We start from the raw sequence: 18,187 nt of genomic DNA, 5'->3' as shown, positions 1-18,187 counted from the left end.
CCAAAACTTTCTAAGTTTATTATAAATTTAGGTGAAACTGGATCATATTTTATAGAGAAAATATTTTCTGTTTTCCCTCTGATCTCCTCTGACTGCTCAGCTCCAACTCCATGTGATATAAGTACAGAGCTTTCCTGATGGACAGATGACTTAAGCATACTTGTTCCTAAAGTAGCCAACAGTAACTGCAGTCGTGGGCTCAGCAGGCTCCGAGATTGACAGGGAATACAGTACCGAGGATGTTCATGGACTTTCCCGATGGAAAGATAGGTTTAAGTTAGCTAACCTCTAACTGCCTTTAGTTTGGTCCGTGGGAAGCTTGACTCTAAATCCTACACACTGTCCTTCAATGTCTGCCCTGATCAGTGAGTGCAAAGAGTCTTTACTGTAAAAACTGACCGACCTTGGAATTATCTGTCAGGCAGCCAAGAATCAGCGACATAACAGAATTTTCTGAGGCTGCACTCAGAAAGTCTGAACAGCACCCGACAGGAGAGTTTGTGAGTGACTGATGTAAACAGAATGAGAAGCAACGACACTTAAAATGTACTCAAACAAGCTTCAAAACTGTGGGTTTACATGATCATTTAATGGAAGCGCTTCATCTTTGACCTTCATGAGAGAAAAAGTATCACAGACTAACAGTGTCTCAGGAAAACTTGAGACACTATGGACCAGGAAAAAGTCTAAAAACAGGCATTTTTTCTTAATAATCATTATCATTTTATATTCAGATTGTCCTAAACTGGTGCCAATATAGTATTTTGTATGGAGAAAGCAGAAAGAAAGAATAATATAATTTCAGCAAATTGTTTTGTGCTGAAACTAGATTAAGAAACTGAAATAAAATTTTATTGAGTCCAGAATAGTTTTTGTTTGCTCAAATAAAACTTTTCTGTACATGATCATTTATTTTTCAAAATATAATTTATGCATCATGAGTGAGAGTGAGATGAGACGGTGTGTGAGACTTACTGTCATTAGAACCTTGATTTTCATCCCAGGTACGAACATAATCATCCTGCAGAAACATGAAGAAAACAACAAATCATTTCTTAGCAGCTGCAGAGAAAGAGGAGTAATTCACACTGCAGGCCTGAGTGCACAGGGTTGCTGATAGCATAACATATTAACACTCCGTCATGTTCATGGTGAAGTCAAGTAGTTTACATTATCATTGCACACTGATTGTAATGTGTACGTTAGTCTTGCAGCATGATAATTAACCAAGTGATAAACACCAGAGACAGATGGGTATGTACTGTGTCTGTACATCTGTATGGAAATGAGCCTGACAAATCTACGTCTGACACCTATATGTGAGACATATGTGTGGTGTCAGGGGTGAGCCTTTTAAGTGGTCTGCCTTTTTCCCCACTTAATTAGAACATTAATTGTTCTAATTAAAATGCACAAGTTGAAGGAGATTTGGAAAAAAAAGAACAGAGAGTAGATGGATTGAGAAGCAGCGATAAGACACACAAAAAGACAAGAGAATGAGTCATGAATGAAAAAGACATGGCACAAAGGCAGCCGGAGGAGCGTGGTGGAAAAAAAGTGAAGAGAACTGACCTCTACCTCCTGGTGAAATGACAGCAAAAAGGAGAGAAAAGAGCCAATGTTAGTGAAGAAAAGTGTAATTTTAGATACAGGGTATTAAGCTGCACTCAAAGACACTGTAAAGCCCATGTTCATTCTAAAGCCTCTGAAAAGTCTCATTATAACATTAAACATTCATGACTGAATGAGCAATAAAAGTGAAAGTGAAAGTAAAGTAACATCCTTATTAAGACTTTAAAACTAAAAAAACTCAGATTAGGTGCTCCATCAGGACTTTGTGTTTGATCAGATTTCAATGACAGTAACCTAGCAACATCAGAAACACAAAAAAATATCACTATTAGAAATTATGTTTGTATATTGCTAAACTGTTTTCAAATTACATTACATCTCCAACTGTACAAATAAATCGTCTGTGATGTAAAGTCAAAGCTCCTGATTGATGCGCTTGCACCATTCAGTCTGATTCAGTCCAGGTGCGTCGGCCCCTGTGGAATCTGCCTACTGACAACTGTCAATAAAGATTAGTTTGAAAGCTGTTGTTTGTTTGCTAGCAATAATGCTAACATGATTATCATCAGTGCCACCCTGTCTGCTGAAAAAATAGAAAAAAGAAAAGACAATGCTGTATATGGACTTTAGGTGGCTAGGAAGACCTGGACAGTATGGCTTGTCCATTTTGCAGAGAGAATTGGAGGTAAGCTATCTTTGTTTTAACTGTCCACATGACGAGTCGTGTTAACATGGCAATTTCGGATGCTCTGTTGTGACTCTGATCAGTCCTCGCTCCACTCTGCACACTGCAAGGCAAACGATGCCAGGCGAAGCTGAAACGGGCTCAAAATGCAGTATATGCCCAGAAATCTCATGTCTCAACTTTTGAATAATGCTGTTGTCTCTGCAATTGGAAAGTGCATTGCAAGATGTAATGTATTACAATGTATTTCACAAATGAAAAACATTATCCATGAACATTTCACTGACAGGTTCAGTATTAACATTTTTGCAACTTGCAGAGTCCTTTAAATAACAAAATATCTACTTATGTTGTATTTTTCAGACTGCGACCCCTAAAAAGGTATTGTCTGTTGCAAATCGGTTGTGCATGAGTAACAACAGACATGGCATCAGAAACAGTATCACAACTGTCACGACATTTTGATTCAGGTGTTTCTAAACTCAGGTTGGTGCGTGGGAATAAGGGAGAAAAGCAATTTAAAAAGCATAAAAACACAAATCTCTCCTGTAAAATAACCAAAACTGTTCTAACTCTGACAAAAAATAACATGTTTGTGTACCGTCCCATCAATCATAGTATGAATCGAGTAAAAGAATATATATAATCTGGTCCTTTAATATTAAACAAATACAGTAAAAGTGAAGAAAAACTTTGTGTGGACCCCAGAATTCCCAACAGTGTACGAGCATTAGACACATTTATGATTGTTTTTTCTTTCAGTCCCATAGGAGACAGTGTAGATGCAAAGCTTTCTGATCATATTGCTGGCTCTGAAACAATAAACATGAGTAATTTCAAGATATTTACAATCGACCTCCCTTCCTCCCTCCCTAGCGATGACTACTCATCACCGTAAACATTTACTGTACTGGAAGCGTGTGCCAAACAGCTCCCCGGAAGGTGATAAATCCTGACACAACACGTGAAATAAGCAGCCCTCATGAAAGCTGGGACCTTCTTCCCTGACCCTCACAGTTTTATTTCACAGAGGTAAATATTTTCATCACTGGCAGGGACTACGTTCGAGCATCGAAATCTACCACACCGCTGCTCTGCTCATCCTCTGCTCGCTGCAGCGCTGCCGAGCTCATTTCCCCTGCTCAACGACAGAAAAATCACTTCCAGTAAACCGGCTCGTGTCTGGATTCTACCTCAAACACTCATGAATGATCACCGGTTATGTTGTTTAACCTTGTTGAGCTTGATGGAGTCACGCATTAGCAGGGTAAGACCTCAAAGAGTTTACGACCTGGCCGTTAATCTGACGCCTGCCCTGTCTCCTTCATTGATGCCCCAGCTCCTGCATTATTTAGCAGCCTGTCTGTATTTGTGCTTCTGCCAGGGCCGATGAGGGAAGTGTCCTGCTGTGCTGACAGGACTGGAAATCAATGATTTCATAAAAGAGAGGCAGCAGAAAATGTATTCGGGGGAAAATAAATTCTCCTGAGCGCACAATGAAAGTGAGCATGAGACGCAGAGCGCGGTGACAAGTTTGGCACAGAGCAGAGGAGTTATATCACTTGAAGAATATGACTCACAGACCAAAATTCTGAAGAAAGACTGACGTTTTTTTTTTTTTTTTTTACACAGAAGTGATTAGAGGAAGCAAGCTGAGAGGTGAAAACACTCAGCTGTATCCAGGAGCTCTGTGATCTATACCTGATAACATCAGAAAGATCTCCTCTTGTTAAACAGAGCAGGGAGGCTTACCCTCTGCATCAAACATGGCAGACTGTTCACCCTGCTGCCAAGCTGCACAATACTGATTGACAGATCACAATCCCTCATATCTGTGGGGGCAGGATCATGACCCGATGAGCATGTCCACTGAAAAAATTGGGCTCAGCTCACGAGGAACTGCACAGTGTCACTGAAAAACGGACGACAGAAATTGTCGGGTGGATTGAAAAGGAAGACCAAACAGAAAACTGGTTGTGATCATGTGTGTGACTGACAGGTGTTTCTAGGTAATGTCAGCTGTCAGATGCACTCTGTGTTCACTGTGGTTATCCTGGGGGGTTTGTTCACAGTGACAGCGCAGTGCGCCACTGCCTCTTCGGTAACAAAGGGCACAGTAATAACACTCTCATGTGGAGATTCATGCAGCCTCGTCCACAGGATGACGGGCTATACTTGACCTTTTCTCACAATTAATGTTAATATCTGCCTTCAGCGGATACATCAAACCCAGGAAGCACAGCACTCTGCATTAAAAAAAAGCACTTGGGGTCTTAAAATTCAGACAATTTCAGCCCTCACGGGTCCCAATCTCTGGTTTTCATGTGTGACAGTGTTTCCGTGGCCAGAATCTTTTTATGAGCGAGGTGAAAAAGCCTCACAGCTGCTGCAAAGTAAAGTCAAGCATCAAGGGAGGTCCCCCAGTCTGTAAATGTAAGCTAGTTCCAATGTTCTGCGTTTTATGATGAAAAATAAAACAGTGGTCCAGGTTTGATCGAAACAGGGCTGATTAAAGTGAGGGAAAGATCATGGTTTGGGTTAAAATAACTGATAGGTTAAGAAAACATTTGTGGGACCCTTGTCTCTTTGTTACAATAATAACCACTTGGTTAAAGTCTGCGTAAAGCAATAATAAATATGTGCTCTGACTCTGTCACAACACAGACAAATGTATTTTTAACCACCAAGCCAAATTTGAATTATTTAAAAATGGCAAAAATTAAGTCTCAAAATCATGATAAAGAAGTTTTCTCTGCTCTGAAATGCTAGGGGCGCATCAGCTTCCTCAAGCATCAAAAACCACTACGACCTAAAAACCGATGCTTGTTCCAGCAGCTTCACGTTTGAGCTACTGAAGCCAGAGGACAGTGACCTTCTCAATCTCATTAGGAAGTGGCAGTGGTTAGCCTACTTGCTGCATCCCGAACGCACAATTCACTGCTTTAGTTCACAGCCTTTGCACATATTTTCAGCAGCTGTTTTCTGACATAAAGTGTTCAGAAACAAATCTCCAAATTTTCTTTGCACATGCTTTAAGGTTATGGAATGATCATGTTCATGCTTAAAAGAAACCAACACACTGACTGTCGATAGTAAACAGGAAACTGCGTTAAACTCTGAGGTTTTGTTGATCCACCTCAACCTCCTCCCTCTGTGGACTTCGTGGCCTTAACAACAACCCACTACTTACTCTTTTGCTCCCAGTGGACAAGAGTCATAATTACTACGGCCTCCAGAGGGCTTTGTCAATTGAACGTAAACATAGTTGTTTTGGGGCTGATACAACTAATACCAGGACTGCCAGTCTGGGGAGTTTCATGCCTCTGACCCACCACTTTAGTTCATAACCTTGTATACTAGAGATAATAATAATAACTTTATGAAGTAAGTCTGCTGTATTACACTATTCTGTAAAACCTTGTAATTCACAGTGCATTTTTTGAGAAAATCATTTTGAATTCAGCATCCAATCTGCATCCAAAAACAGTTTTTCCATCAGAAAATAAGATGTATAAGAATTACAGGAAAAAAGAGTTAAGAAATTGATTTGGTGATGATTACATTGGACCAATGCTAAGGATAAAAAGAAAGTTGTATAAAAAGATGAGCCCATCTCCTGTCTGTATGGTTATAATGCAGCAGCCTGATGTTGCTTTCAGGTGAGTTAAAGAAGGTAAACACAGTGAACAGTCCTACGTAATGGCGCTCTGCTCTGGCGTGGCACTTCTCAGAGGCTGTGCATATATCAACAAATCATTGGTGACATTCGCACTCATAAAGCAAATGTTTGCTGTAAATGAATGGCTGTATTCACTTAAGGCTGTTAACATTTTTTTCCAGCTGTGTTCCAGCATAATCAGTTAATTCTTCAGTTTAGATACTCTGTGCCTGACTGACATTGACAATTTTTTGGGACGACAGTCTCAGAAGTGTGTTTTCTCAACACTTGGATGTTCATCTAAGAGAGGAGACGTGCAGGCTAGCGAGGGTTAGATCAGACAGTCACCTGCTTTGAAGAATGAGGCTGAGTGCCACTCTACACTGAAAGTCCTCCTCACTGTAATCTCCCTCCAGACCTCATCAGGGACCGGGCTGCATGCCCACCACTTTTGCTGCTGAAGTCTGTCTGTTGACAGCGAAAGGTCCTCAAGCAAATACAAGAAGCCCTTCAAAGACAAGAGACACCAAGAGACAAGGGCACTGAGAGGCTAGCCATGTACAAAATAAGGGTTTCTCTCCGAGATGGAAAGCATCAATTAGCTGATCAGGGGAAATTATCCAAATTTTAGCTCAAAACTGTGGAAAAAGCGACTTGCAGTGGGTTCAACATTGCAAGTGTAACAGACATCTTTTTTTTGACATCTTTACAAAACAAATTCCTATACTGATGGCTACATCAGTGAAAGTCCTGTAGGAACACACTACTGAAATAAACTGTTGGATATTGTTGCAGTATAAAATATAATCCCAAAATCTGATGAAATAAAGCTGAGAAATAAAATATTACACTGCCCTGAGGCTGTCTTCAGCATCGATGCTACATAGAGAATTGTGTCACTTCCTCCCACCTAGAGATTCACATAAAGACCCAGTTGCTGTTCACAGCCTCTCCGCTTTGGTGTACAGATCACATGAGGCACGCCTGAGATGAAACAAAAGCCCCTTAACAATATTCTCATCCTATATGTTCTCACTTATCTTCACGCTTGCTGGGCTGCAGGGCACGAGAAGCAGGCCTGCTGCTTCCTCTGTTCCCGCATGCTGCACACAGCGCTGTGAGCCGATGCTTCAGGATTGCAGAGCAGAGGCAGAGCATCAAACGCTGAGAGTCTGGTCTGCCTCCCTTGCAGGATGGAGTCAAGAGCGAGGCTTATGTAAGAGAGCTGGGAGGACTGGGTAAGTAAGAGGTGAAGCGGGGGTTAGTACTTTTGGGAAACCGATCGATGGACAAAATACAGGTGGAGACAAAGCAGTGACATAGAGCAGAGGTTCTTGATAGGAGTTGCAAGATAAATCGGAGGTGAAAACATTTATTTAAACTCACTAAATTATGCTTATTTATCTGTTTTCCTTCAAGATCAGCAGAGGGTGGTGCTTGAGGCCTTTTTTTGCTTTCTCTCAGGCTGTATACACTCTGTCCTAAGTCAGGGATAGACGTACAGTATGCATTCTCCTAAAAAGACCCTTAAACTAGAATTTATCAGTTTAAGATAAAACAGAAAAGCACATTGCCTTCATGTTTTTTTGTTATACTATCCACTTTTAAGATGGATTTATAGAGTATATAGTTTACATATGTATATATGTATAAACAGTGTATAACAAGATATGAAGTACACATACATGGGTAACACATACCTTTTTTGTTTGTTTGTTTGTTTGTTTTTTTACTTCACTTTATCAAAAAAACCAACTGGATAATTGCATAATTGTGTCTTCATTGTATCATGAAACCAAATGTAAACCCTTGGATACACACTTGAGACTCTCTACACTGTGGGCTTAAACTATATACTTACATAATTGTGCTATAAATATAGTTTGCTGGCTCATTTTTTTATATGTATTTACATATCCCATATAGTTTTTTTCTGCTTGTTCTCTGTACAGTACTTCAACTCTGGGGACTAAAATTATGAACTGCATTTCCCACATGTACCTGTGCTCTATCTGATGTAATTTATCCTGCTGAATATCTATAGTGAGTGCAAGCTTGGCTTCATTATGACAAAGTGTTCCTTTTTCTATTAATCCCTCATTTCAAACACAACTGGTTTTAAATACTGTGCTAAGAAGTTTAGAAATTAAACCTCTTGTTTCTTTTCAACCATTTAAAACTTTATACAAAGCGGTTTCAATGCTTACTTATGTGTTTTTGATACTACACATTGTTTATGTTTATTTTCTGTGCACCAGTATCCTTCTGTTTAAATTAAGAATTAAATAAATAGATTAAAATACCAGAAAAGTACCCTAGGTATAAACAGGAAGTTTGGTCTTCTTGCATGTTTTTCATGATGTACCATGAGAGCATTGCATCATGGAGTACAGAAAATAACACTCCTGCAAAATCCTGGTCAGATCTGTATATAAATCTAAAATCAGATGTGAAATGTGAGCCAAGCACATCCAAATATGGATTGTGTGCGTGATACAATAGATGCACCAGGCTGCACAAAAAAAGCAAAACAACTGCGAGCGCTGGCCCGACTGAAAGTCAAAGTTAGAATGAATAATTTACATATTTCTTATGCTTCAGTTTGCAGATAGATTTCTATCTTAAAACACACTTTGAGAGATGAATAGACACATTGTCTGCATTGCACTCATCTTCACTGGTTCATACATGACTAATCCCTTTAATACTGAAGGCTGTGGACCAAAGGTGTTCATTTATATCTGCAATCAGTGGTGTGACACTAGATATTGTATATCATACATACTTCCTTGATCATGAGAGGCTCTACAGTCGCTTTTCACACTCAAATAGAGATGAGTGACATCAGAAATACTGTGACAGTAAAGGATAGATAAAAGGTCAAATACAAAACCTACTGAAAATTGGACTCCATTATATAAAGGGTGAATTGCTTTTTCCATTTCACTGGATACATGTTCAGAGAGGACAAAAAATAGACTGGTTCCAATGAATTTGACAGAAATTTTATCGATGATGAGTTCTAAAACTTTCTTGCTTCGTCCTTAACGTTTTATAATACGCACGCGCGCGCGCACACACACACACACACACACAGATACAGCTATAAAAATCACACTTAGTCCACAAAGTCTCTGTGCACTCATGCCAGCTCTGTACTCACTATCTATAAATAAAATCAGACCTTGTGCCTTTCAGGGCCCTGCGGGGAATAAGAAAACAGTCTGCAACTCACAGGAGAATCTGGTACAAACAGCGAGAACCTTCACACTTCACTGAAAACACTGATCTCAACTGAAAAACAGACATGTACAACAATGGAAAATCAATGAAATTGCCTTAGTAGGGGCTACAAGAAGATAAGAATCAGACAATGATTTGAGACAAGGGAGGCTAAAACAACGTAATCGAATAAGAGTCGCAACCAGATCAGCAGTTGACTGAAACGTGGCTTGTCTTGTGGAAAAGGCAGACGGGGTGTCTTTTCCAGTTCCTAACAAGTTCCGTCATCAGCTTATTTCTAATGCTGGTAAGGTTCCTTAAAAATAGATTCATACTGTATACTTTTTTTGTATCATTCATACAAATTATTTTGAACGTCACAGATATTTTTCAAAAGCTCAAACTTATTTGATTTTCTTAATCTAAATTGTGTACAAAAACACTGAACATCCCTTTAGTTAGCCTAGAATTGCTCCCTGTCTAGCTGGCCCACTTGTCAAGCTTTCTGATCTGGTTTGGCACATTATAAGAATTAAAAATGCAAGACTAGACTGCTTCATTCTAACATCAGTCTAACACTGCTGCTTAGCTTACATAAGCAAGACAGAAATTTATGCCTAATTATTTGTACCGTTTCTTTACATGTACAAAATATTCAGTTTTTTGCACTTATCCCCCAAAAGACAATATTTTAAAGTTTATATTAAAGTTGTTTACACAGCTAATGAAAATGAATGTTCCATTAATATTCCCGTTTACATGGCGCTATGCAAACTTGATTGGCTTTTTTGTGTCAAAAATAGTTTCTTCAAAGTTTTCCACTCGTGACAGACTTTTTCAACCGTGCAAACACAGCCTCCCTCCTCCTTCATTCGTTCTGCCATCCTCGTGAAAAGGTCAGCGTTGCAACATTTGCACATATTCAAAAACCCATTGATATCCAAGTCTTTCATAATGTTTAAAAGTAAATGTAATGTTTTTCTGACAGGAAATGTGGACTTTTCTGCTGTGCATGCATCTCTGCTCCAGCCTTACAAACTGCCGGCTAATTGGTTTGTTTACAACACACAGTGTGTAGCAACCTGCGATAATGATGCACATTCTGAATGTGCTGTATACACGTCCAAAGAAAGCTCCAAAAACCTGAATAATACTGGCGTATGCTTTTATCAGAAAATGCTACATTCTACACATACTGTGCATGTAAAGGTAGTTACTGCTGCGGGAGAACAGCAAAGCTTTTACTACAGCCCTGTGCACACTGCTTCAACCTGTCAAGTGTTATGTCTTGAGCAAGTTCTGTCCATGAACTCTCACCTACAAGCTGCTCTCAAAACAAGCATCTCTCTCCAAACGTAGGTTTCTGTGTGAGTATGTATCTGTATGTGTGTGCATATTTTTGTGAGCCTGATAACAGGAAACACTTCCTTAACAAGCCCTCTCTCAGGAGCTCTCAGGTGCTAAAACATCCGGATTTACACTTCTAACTTTTTCTAATTAACTTCTCTTCTATCAGCTACGGCAGCCACAGGAACTGAGCTCACACTGGCTGTGACTCTGTCTGGCTCAAGCCCAAAGGTAATAACACTTAGGTGGCATTTACTGTATGGACAGCTACCGCCACTTAGAGTTATTGTTAGTTTGACAAGAAAAAAAGGTGTGATTTATTGATCTGAAAAGCCACACACAGTCTCATAGTGATTTAAGAGGTGTAGTGCATTTTAAAATGAGAGTTAATCATGAAACAAGTGCAAGTCTTGAGTTTGGGATCTGAATTCACACATTGATGCGCCATTCAAACTATTTTGGGGCTGTTTACAGAATACACAGGTTGTCTAACTGCTGGAGAGGGTTGGAAGTATCCCTCAAGGCGCTCATTACAGGCAGATTCCTGGATGTCAGGTGTTCTCTGCAGCAAACAACCTATCTGGCATACCGACTCCCATGTGTAGCCAACACAGAAGCAGGTCACTCCGAGAAATCATGCATGTGAAATGCTGGCATGTGGGGATTTATAGCATCTGTGAGGAACAAAGGGATGCTTTAAAAGGCCTGCTTCTTTTCCTACAGCTATTAGTCACAACTCTACAGAGATTTCTGCAGGAAGATGCATTTATTCAATTTTGTATACAATTGCATCTGCTGAGAAATTTATCACCTTTCTTCACTACTTAGAAGGTCCTCTCCCTGCCTCTCTGCGGCACCTGTGCCCTTCAGCTGTGGCTATTGTACTGCAGTGGAAAGCAGCTGTAGCCACACACGCAAGGCATGTCTTTTGTTTTTTTTCCCCCTCTACTCAATTACAGCCCACCTAGGCTTCTGGTAGCCAGCCAAGACACCCCACAGCGCACCAGTGACTCGGCCACACCCTGAACGACCGGACCATCTATTGGAGGTGATGGAAACGTGCTCCATCTACATCACGGACAGAGCTCTAGACGTTTGCACCGTCATGGAGAATCTGGAGCATGATAAGGAGTGACTCATGCCAGAGAACACAAAGCATGACCAGATAAACTAATGTATTTCTGATAAGCTGTTATCATCATTCATAGCATTAATGCATCAGCAGCAGTCTATGGTAACATCAAAAAGCATGAGCGGCTCTGTGAAACGAGAGCCAGACTGAGCGCAGGGCTGGTGGTGATAATTTACTGTTCATCTAGATAGTCTTTAATGGAGTATTTGGCTCCAGTGTTACAGATGCCATTATCCACAATTATGCTACGGTGAAATGATAAAAAGGAGCAGTGACGGGTGCAGCCGCAATCACAAAGTGTTAAAATCCTGCTGGACAGTGGCCAGTTTAAGAGCACAAGAAGCTAAAAACGGGCAAGTAGCTAAAGTAAACCTCCCCTTAAATGTTCCTGCCAGCCTGCCAGAGTCTGCCGCAAGTGCTTCCTCCATTCTGCATATTTAATCCACTGGCATTGACAAGGGATCTGATGTTTTGTGCTGTTCTCTTCAAAATTAGGTGAGTGGATAACAGGTGCACGCAGGATTGGTGCTGGGTGGTCCAGAGCTGTCTGACTGTAGAGGCATGCGTTTTTAAAATAAGGATAGAGAGAGAAACCCCCAAAAAATATGAAACGAAAATCATCATCGTGTTCACACTGGCATGTGTGATGGATGCCGACAATAAACAACCTCCCTCTGAGTGAACTTACACTGCTGTGTCCTACTCATCATCCATTTTTTTTGGATGTATATCTCAGTTTATTTAAATCAACAGGAGTAAAACATCAGAGCAATTTCACGGCTTAGCGATTTCACGGACAGTATCATTTTTACAAGGGAAGTTGAGCAAAAAATTGAATTTACTGTTGATTTGCCTTTAGTAGACATACCAAATTGGATCCGCTATGCACAAAATGCAGAAGTCTGCAGCCATTTAATTTCATACTGAAATGAAAAAAGACAGACAGTGCCTCGATTGGTGGGATTATCCCAGTTGACATCTAATTGTCCCTATAATCGAGTGTCTGGATGTCTTACATCACACATGATGGACAAAAAGATATATTTTTTTTTTTTATCATCATATTATCTTTTTTCTGTCTTCTGTATATCTCCATCTTTTATTCATGCATTATAGAGCTGTCTAATTCTATTTTGAACATTGGTCACCCACTCTAGTCAGAAATTAACAACAGTACAACATTAAGAAATTAAAGGGAGAGTTCAAAGTATTTGAAGTGAAGTGGGGTTTTGTGAGGTACTTATCGATAGTCGGTTTGGAGAATCAGAGAGGAACACCAGCAAAAATAAATCTCAGATGAAGTGTGTGTTATATTTAGAATATTTTCAACTCTTCATTTTGCCAGCAGAGAGCCTTTTCTGATGGAAAACCACTGTTATATAAGCCACATATTGTCCTCTTCAAAACAACCAAACTCCACTGGAAAAATCTGCAATTTTACCCTCAGAACACAGAGTTGCTGGTCTACTGCTGCCTCATTTTGTTAGATTGTTTGTGTTATTTTGTGACTTCTGTGAATCTGAATTTTCCTTTGAAGTACACGAACAATAACAGAAACAAACAGATCGAGGCAGTGGTAGACCAGCAACCTCTGCTTTGTGATGTAAAATTACTGATTTTGCCTGTGAAGTTTGGTTGATTTGGAGAGAGCAATATCTGGTTTACATCAGAAAGCGCTGTCTGACGGCAAGGTAAAGTGATGAAAACATACTACATATAGCGTACACTTAAACTGATATTGATTTTTTTTTTTTAAATAGACCCTTTTTAAGTGGCTAAAATACCTTTTGCTGCAGACCCTGTCCACAGCAGTCCATTGCTTAGCTTTCATGCTGATACTCCTCTCTGCCACTCTAAACTGGGGGCATGCCGACCACCATCAACTGCAGCGAATACACTGACTATTAATAAGTACCTCATAAAACTCCACTTTAAATAAACTAAACTATCACTTCAATAAAAAATTCCATGTTGCACCCATTTTAATTGGAACTAAAAGTGACTAAATGTCCCATAAGAATTGGCCAAATAACAGCAGGGATATCAGTCTTTGGGTTAAAATAACAACTCTGCACTCAGTTACCATGACTGCCTTCACTGTTCCCATGTTTTCTCTTTTTTCTCCTGGATTTGGTGCATTAGTGGAATGAAATGTTGAGTGCACCTGTCAGATTAAAGGATTGGAGGTATCCCATTCTATTATTTGTTGACTGTAACTGTTAAATCTAATCTCCTTGTCTTCCTGTGAAAATAAATTGAATTGAAGTGTGGGAGCTATTTTTATTGAAAGTGAAAGAGCCTCTTATCCTGATTCTGCTTTTACATTTCGTAAGAGAATAATAAATATGAATTATTTACAGTGTACCCTCTGCAGCCTATGTATTGTGTGTGTGTTTATGTGTGTGCGAGGGGTTTCTGTGCATTTGTGTGTTTGCAGAGAATGAAAGCACTCATCTTTCATGTTGTGCAGCTTTGATTATTGCTTTCCAGTGTCGGATTAATATTCAACGCTCGGTTCTCGGAGGACTGTGCAAGTCAACATCAATTTGTGTAAGCTGAATACCTATAACTGTGTCATTGGCAGTCTTTTATACATCAACCAAATAATTCCCAGAGACTGAGCTGCTCATTTTCTAGTTCAGATTTTTTTTTAGCTCAAAGAAGAACATGAAGCAACACCAATTAAATGTTCATTATGCCACTAATCAATATTCAGCAGCTCTCATTAAGAATCATCGAGAAAATAGTAGCTGGTTTCATACATGTGTAGAATTTTACAGACAAAATCGGAATAAAGGATGTTTCCGCTGATTCCTCCACCATGAAGCAGGACAAGTGATGGGGATAGAGTCATCAAACCCTCAGTGATACATGCTCCATTTCAACACCATCACACAGAGACCGCTGTTGCTACGGCAGCAAGCTGAAATCAAAGTGGTTTCTATTGGCGATTCCCCTGGGAGGTTCAGTGGTTCGCTTTCTCTGATGTTTCTCCTGTCATCATCATCATCACCAGAGACACCACCACCACTCCTGCCCTTAACGCACTTGCAAAAACACGCGCAAATGCAACAGCCCTAAAAAAAAAAATCATGCTCCTGTGCGCTCAAGTGCATGAGCAAGTGCGCACACACACACACACTCACACATATTAAGACAATCACCTCAGGGAATAATGATCATGAAAGAGATACAGTGCAGGACTGTAGGGCCTGTTTGTGTTACACAGCAGCTTTGATGTTAAATTCAGAGAAAAAGGGAGAACAGAGCAAGTGACATCTTCATACGGGATGGCAAACCCTTGAGCAAAGTTAAGAAGATGATCCCACTTTCCCCGAACTGTTTATATCTTCAGGATGCTCCACATATTCACTGTGTTTGTGTTTTTATTCACTCTTGGATGGAAGGTTTTTGGTAACACTGTATTTGAAAGTGGTATGCATAAGACTGTCATAACCACGTCATGAGTCTTCATGAATGTTTACAACTATTTTAGTGCCGTTTAGTCAACTGTGTCATTTATAATGCAAAATTTATATTGTTTGAGGTGTCTTTGCTATGACAACTTGACATTGACTAAGATGAAACTGTCTTTGTTACTACAAATTGAAATTAACCGAGACAACATAATCTGTCAATATCTTTCTTATGACAACTTGACATTGATCAAGCTGGCTATGTCTTTGTTATGAACACATGACATTAAACAAGACAGCATAACTTGAAATTCTTAACCATGTTCATAAACATGTAATGTATAATAAAGGTTTCTATGAATGTTTATGATTGTTGTCATTATGTCATTTTTAATACAAAGTTGACATTGTTTGAAATTTGTTAGTTATAACAACTTGACACTAACCAAGATGGCATAACCCAAACTTATGAACCATGACCCATGTTCATAATCATTTCATGAATGTCTATTACTGTTGTCATTGAGTGTCATTCATGACATTAAACCGTCATATGTGGTTGGTTTTGACACTGACTGTCATGAGATCATTATAAGTGTGTCATGAATTTTTTCATTGACCTCAAATAAAGTGGTACATTTTGAACTTGTCCTAGCTTTTATAACAGCGTCATGAATCATTTACTAGACTTCAATTAGAGTGATCAGTTATCATAACAAAGATATCTCAAACAATGTCGAGTTTGCATTAAAAATGACATAATTGACTAAATGAAACTTAATGACAGCAGTCATTAACATTCAGAAGGATGTCACACACAATATAATGGTTATGACAAGGTAATGACAGTCTTATCCTCGCTCCTTCAAATCAAGTGTTACTGGGGTTTTACTTTTTTTGTTTTGCAGAGCCAATCATGATGTGCTGAATTCAGAGTGAAGCTGCTGCTCTAACTAACATTTTGGATCAAAGCTGTGTAAATATAGAGCAGCATCCAGTGAGTTATAATCCCACAATAATTCTGACTTAATCTTTCCATGCACACAATTTCATTACTTCCCTAAGTACAGCTCCAGAGGACATTCTCTTTAAGTAATCATAGTCAGAGTAATCCGATCCCAGGAGGGGCGGCTGCCAATTTTCACCTCCTCCTCAGGGACGTCCATGACCCATGATTTAGGGATCCCTATGAATGCATATCAAAATGACACCACAGCCTCTCTAGGATGGTTATTATTTAGAAAAGACATGGCATTGTTCTCGTGCAGATGCTCGAGCTGACGCCAACTGCTCACATTTCAAATCCAATAAAGATACCTAGGCTATTACGTGCTAGTAACCACCCTGGATCAATTAAAACCCAATTAACAGGAGTTATATGGAACATAATCCAACTGCACTATTGTCCAAATCCTACTGGGATCATTAGTAATCATCTCACAGAGCCAGAGGCAAAACTACATCCATACATTTACAGACACAGCAATATATCACTGTGCATACCCTGCAGGCTTTAATCAATCCCTGCAACCCAGTTCAGTCTGTTCAGTAGGTGAATATGCACATCAATCAATCACCGCCCCTCTGCTCTAATTGCTTAATTCTCTTGTTGTGAAAATCTCCCGGGACACATGAGAGGTAACCCATATTAAGGGCGATATGATGGAATAGGACTATACTGCTCCTGCTGTGCGAGAGCGACTGAAACATTAACTCTGTATAATTAACCAAGGGCCCATATACTAAAAGTGGGAAGAGTAGTAGAGTATATGTGGTTTATTTTTGCAGCTGTAGTTTAATATTGACCTATAACATTCCTGGCAAAACTTGTTTTCCTCTAATGAAGAATTAAATATCACTTTAAACATCCCTGAATTTTGAGGGTGTCAGAAAAGTAAAACATCCCGTCAGTGTTTGCATTTACCAAAACTGACATTAAGGTTGTCAAAAGTATCGATACTTCAATACTTTTTTCAATACCACACGTTTAAAAATAATACAATACTAACATTCAATATTATCGAAAGTACTGAGGCTATAAAAAAAGAAAAGATAAGTGCTCATTCAAAACCTTGGTTAAGTCTTCATTTCCTGCCTGAAACATGGCTTGAATAAAAAACAGATAGTGTTCTGTGACTTTTTAGTACCAGCACTGTGTGCAGGTTGTTAATTAAAAAAGAAAAAAAAAGAAAAAAGAAAAAACATATTCTATTTAGTGTGCCTACTGGGACTTTTTTCTTTTTGCCTGGTATCGAAAGACATATCAAGTATCTTTTTTCATACCAGTATTGTATCAAAGTATAAAAATCCTGGTATGACAACCCTGTATGCCATTATTTCCAAACTATCCAATTCACATCTAGTGTATGAAATATTTTGAATAATTCTTTAAAACCAAACACAAAATCAGGCTTAAAGTGTGGAGATGACGTTCATTCAAAATAAAGCATACACAATCCTTCATATATTGTCACATGTTTCCTTCCATATATTCTTATTATTCCATTTTACAAACCCTAAGTATGTGTTTGGTCACCCAAATATACCTTACACAGATTATTTTTGAATATTTTCTTATTTTGAAAATTCTGAAGTGTGTGTGTTTCTGCTGTGTGAGCTATGCTTCAAAAGCAGTCCCAAGTTTGTGTGTATTATCAGGCTAAGAAAGTATGTGATAATAACTAATATTACTATTTCTAAACGGCCGTGCGTGTTTACCTATCAGCGCATCTTATACCGCATTAGCGCGCATCTCTCCATCAACACGGCGGACTTACGTCTCTGAAGCGATTCCAGTGCTTGATCTTGCGGCTGTACTGTGAAATGGTGGACAGCCACTGCTCGTCTTCCATGAAATTCCCCGTTTTTTCCGCCTCCTTGACGCTCTTCACGTCGCTCTGGAAGGTAGAGCCCGCCAGCATCACCAGCGGGACCAGAAGGCACACGATATCCGTAATTCCCACCATGGTTAGCGGACAAAAACACCTCGCTCACACCGGCTGTCGGCTGTCCTCTTCTGGGAGGGGGAGGATGCTGAGGCTGGATTCAAAGTACCAACTGATTAGCCTATAGGATGCTCCTTCTCCTGCTGGCAGGGAGGGAGAGGGAGAGACAGAGGGGAGGAGAGACACGGAGACACAACACGCGTTCAGTCC

The 18,187-nt window shown here is 39.6% G+C and overlaps 1 protein-coding gene across 1 annotated transcript in view; it reads right to left on the bottom strand.

The window, feature by feature from the left end:
* The window catches only part of spock2 (SPARC (osteonectin), cwcv and kazal like domains proteoglycan 2), a 38,926-nt gene extending 20,739 nt beyond the window's left edge, over positions 1–18,187 (bottom strand). The window contains exons 1-2 of the mRNA XM_084736391.1: positions 17,810–18,187; positions 976–1,021 (exon numbers count right to left, since the gene is read on the bottom strand). Of these exons, the coding sequence (XP_084592517.1) occupies positions 976–1,021; positions 17,810–17,998 (235 nt within the window). The 5' untranslated portion in view covers positions 17,999–18,187. The remainder of the gene's footprint in view (positions 1–975; positions 1,022–17,809) is intronic.

The sequence above is a fragment of the Lutjanus erythropterus genome, chromosome 14 (genome assembly GCF_056507025.1).
Source record: "Lutjanus erythropterus isolate fLutEry1 chromosome 14, fLutEry1.hap2, whole genome shotgun sequence".
NCBI lineage: Eukaryota > Metazoa > Chordata > Actinopteri > Lutjaniformes > Lutjanidae > Lutjanus > Lutjanus erythropterus.
The sequence above is the reverse complement of the archived record's forward strand: the minus strand, read 5'-3'. Positions and strand labels throughout refer to the sequence as shown.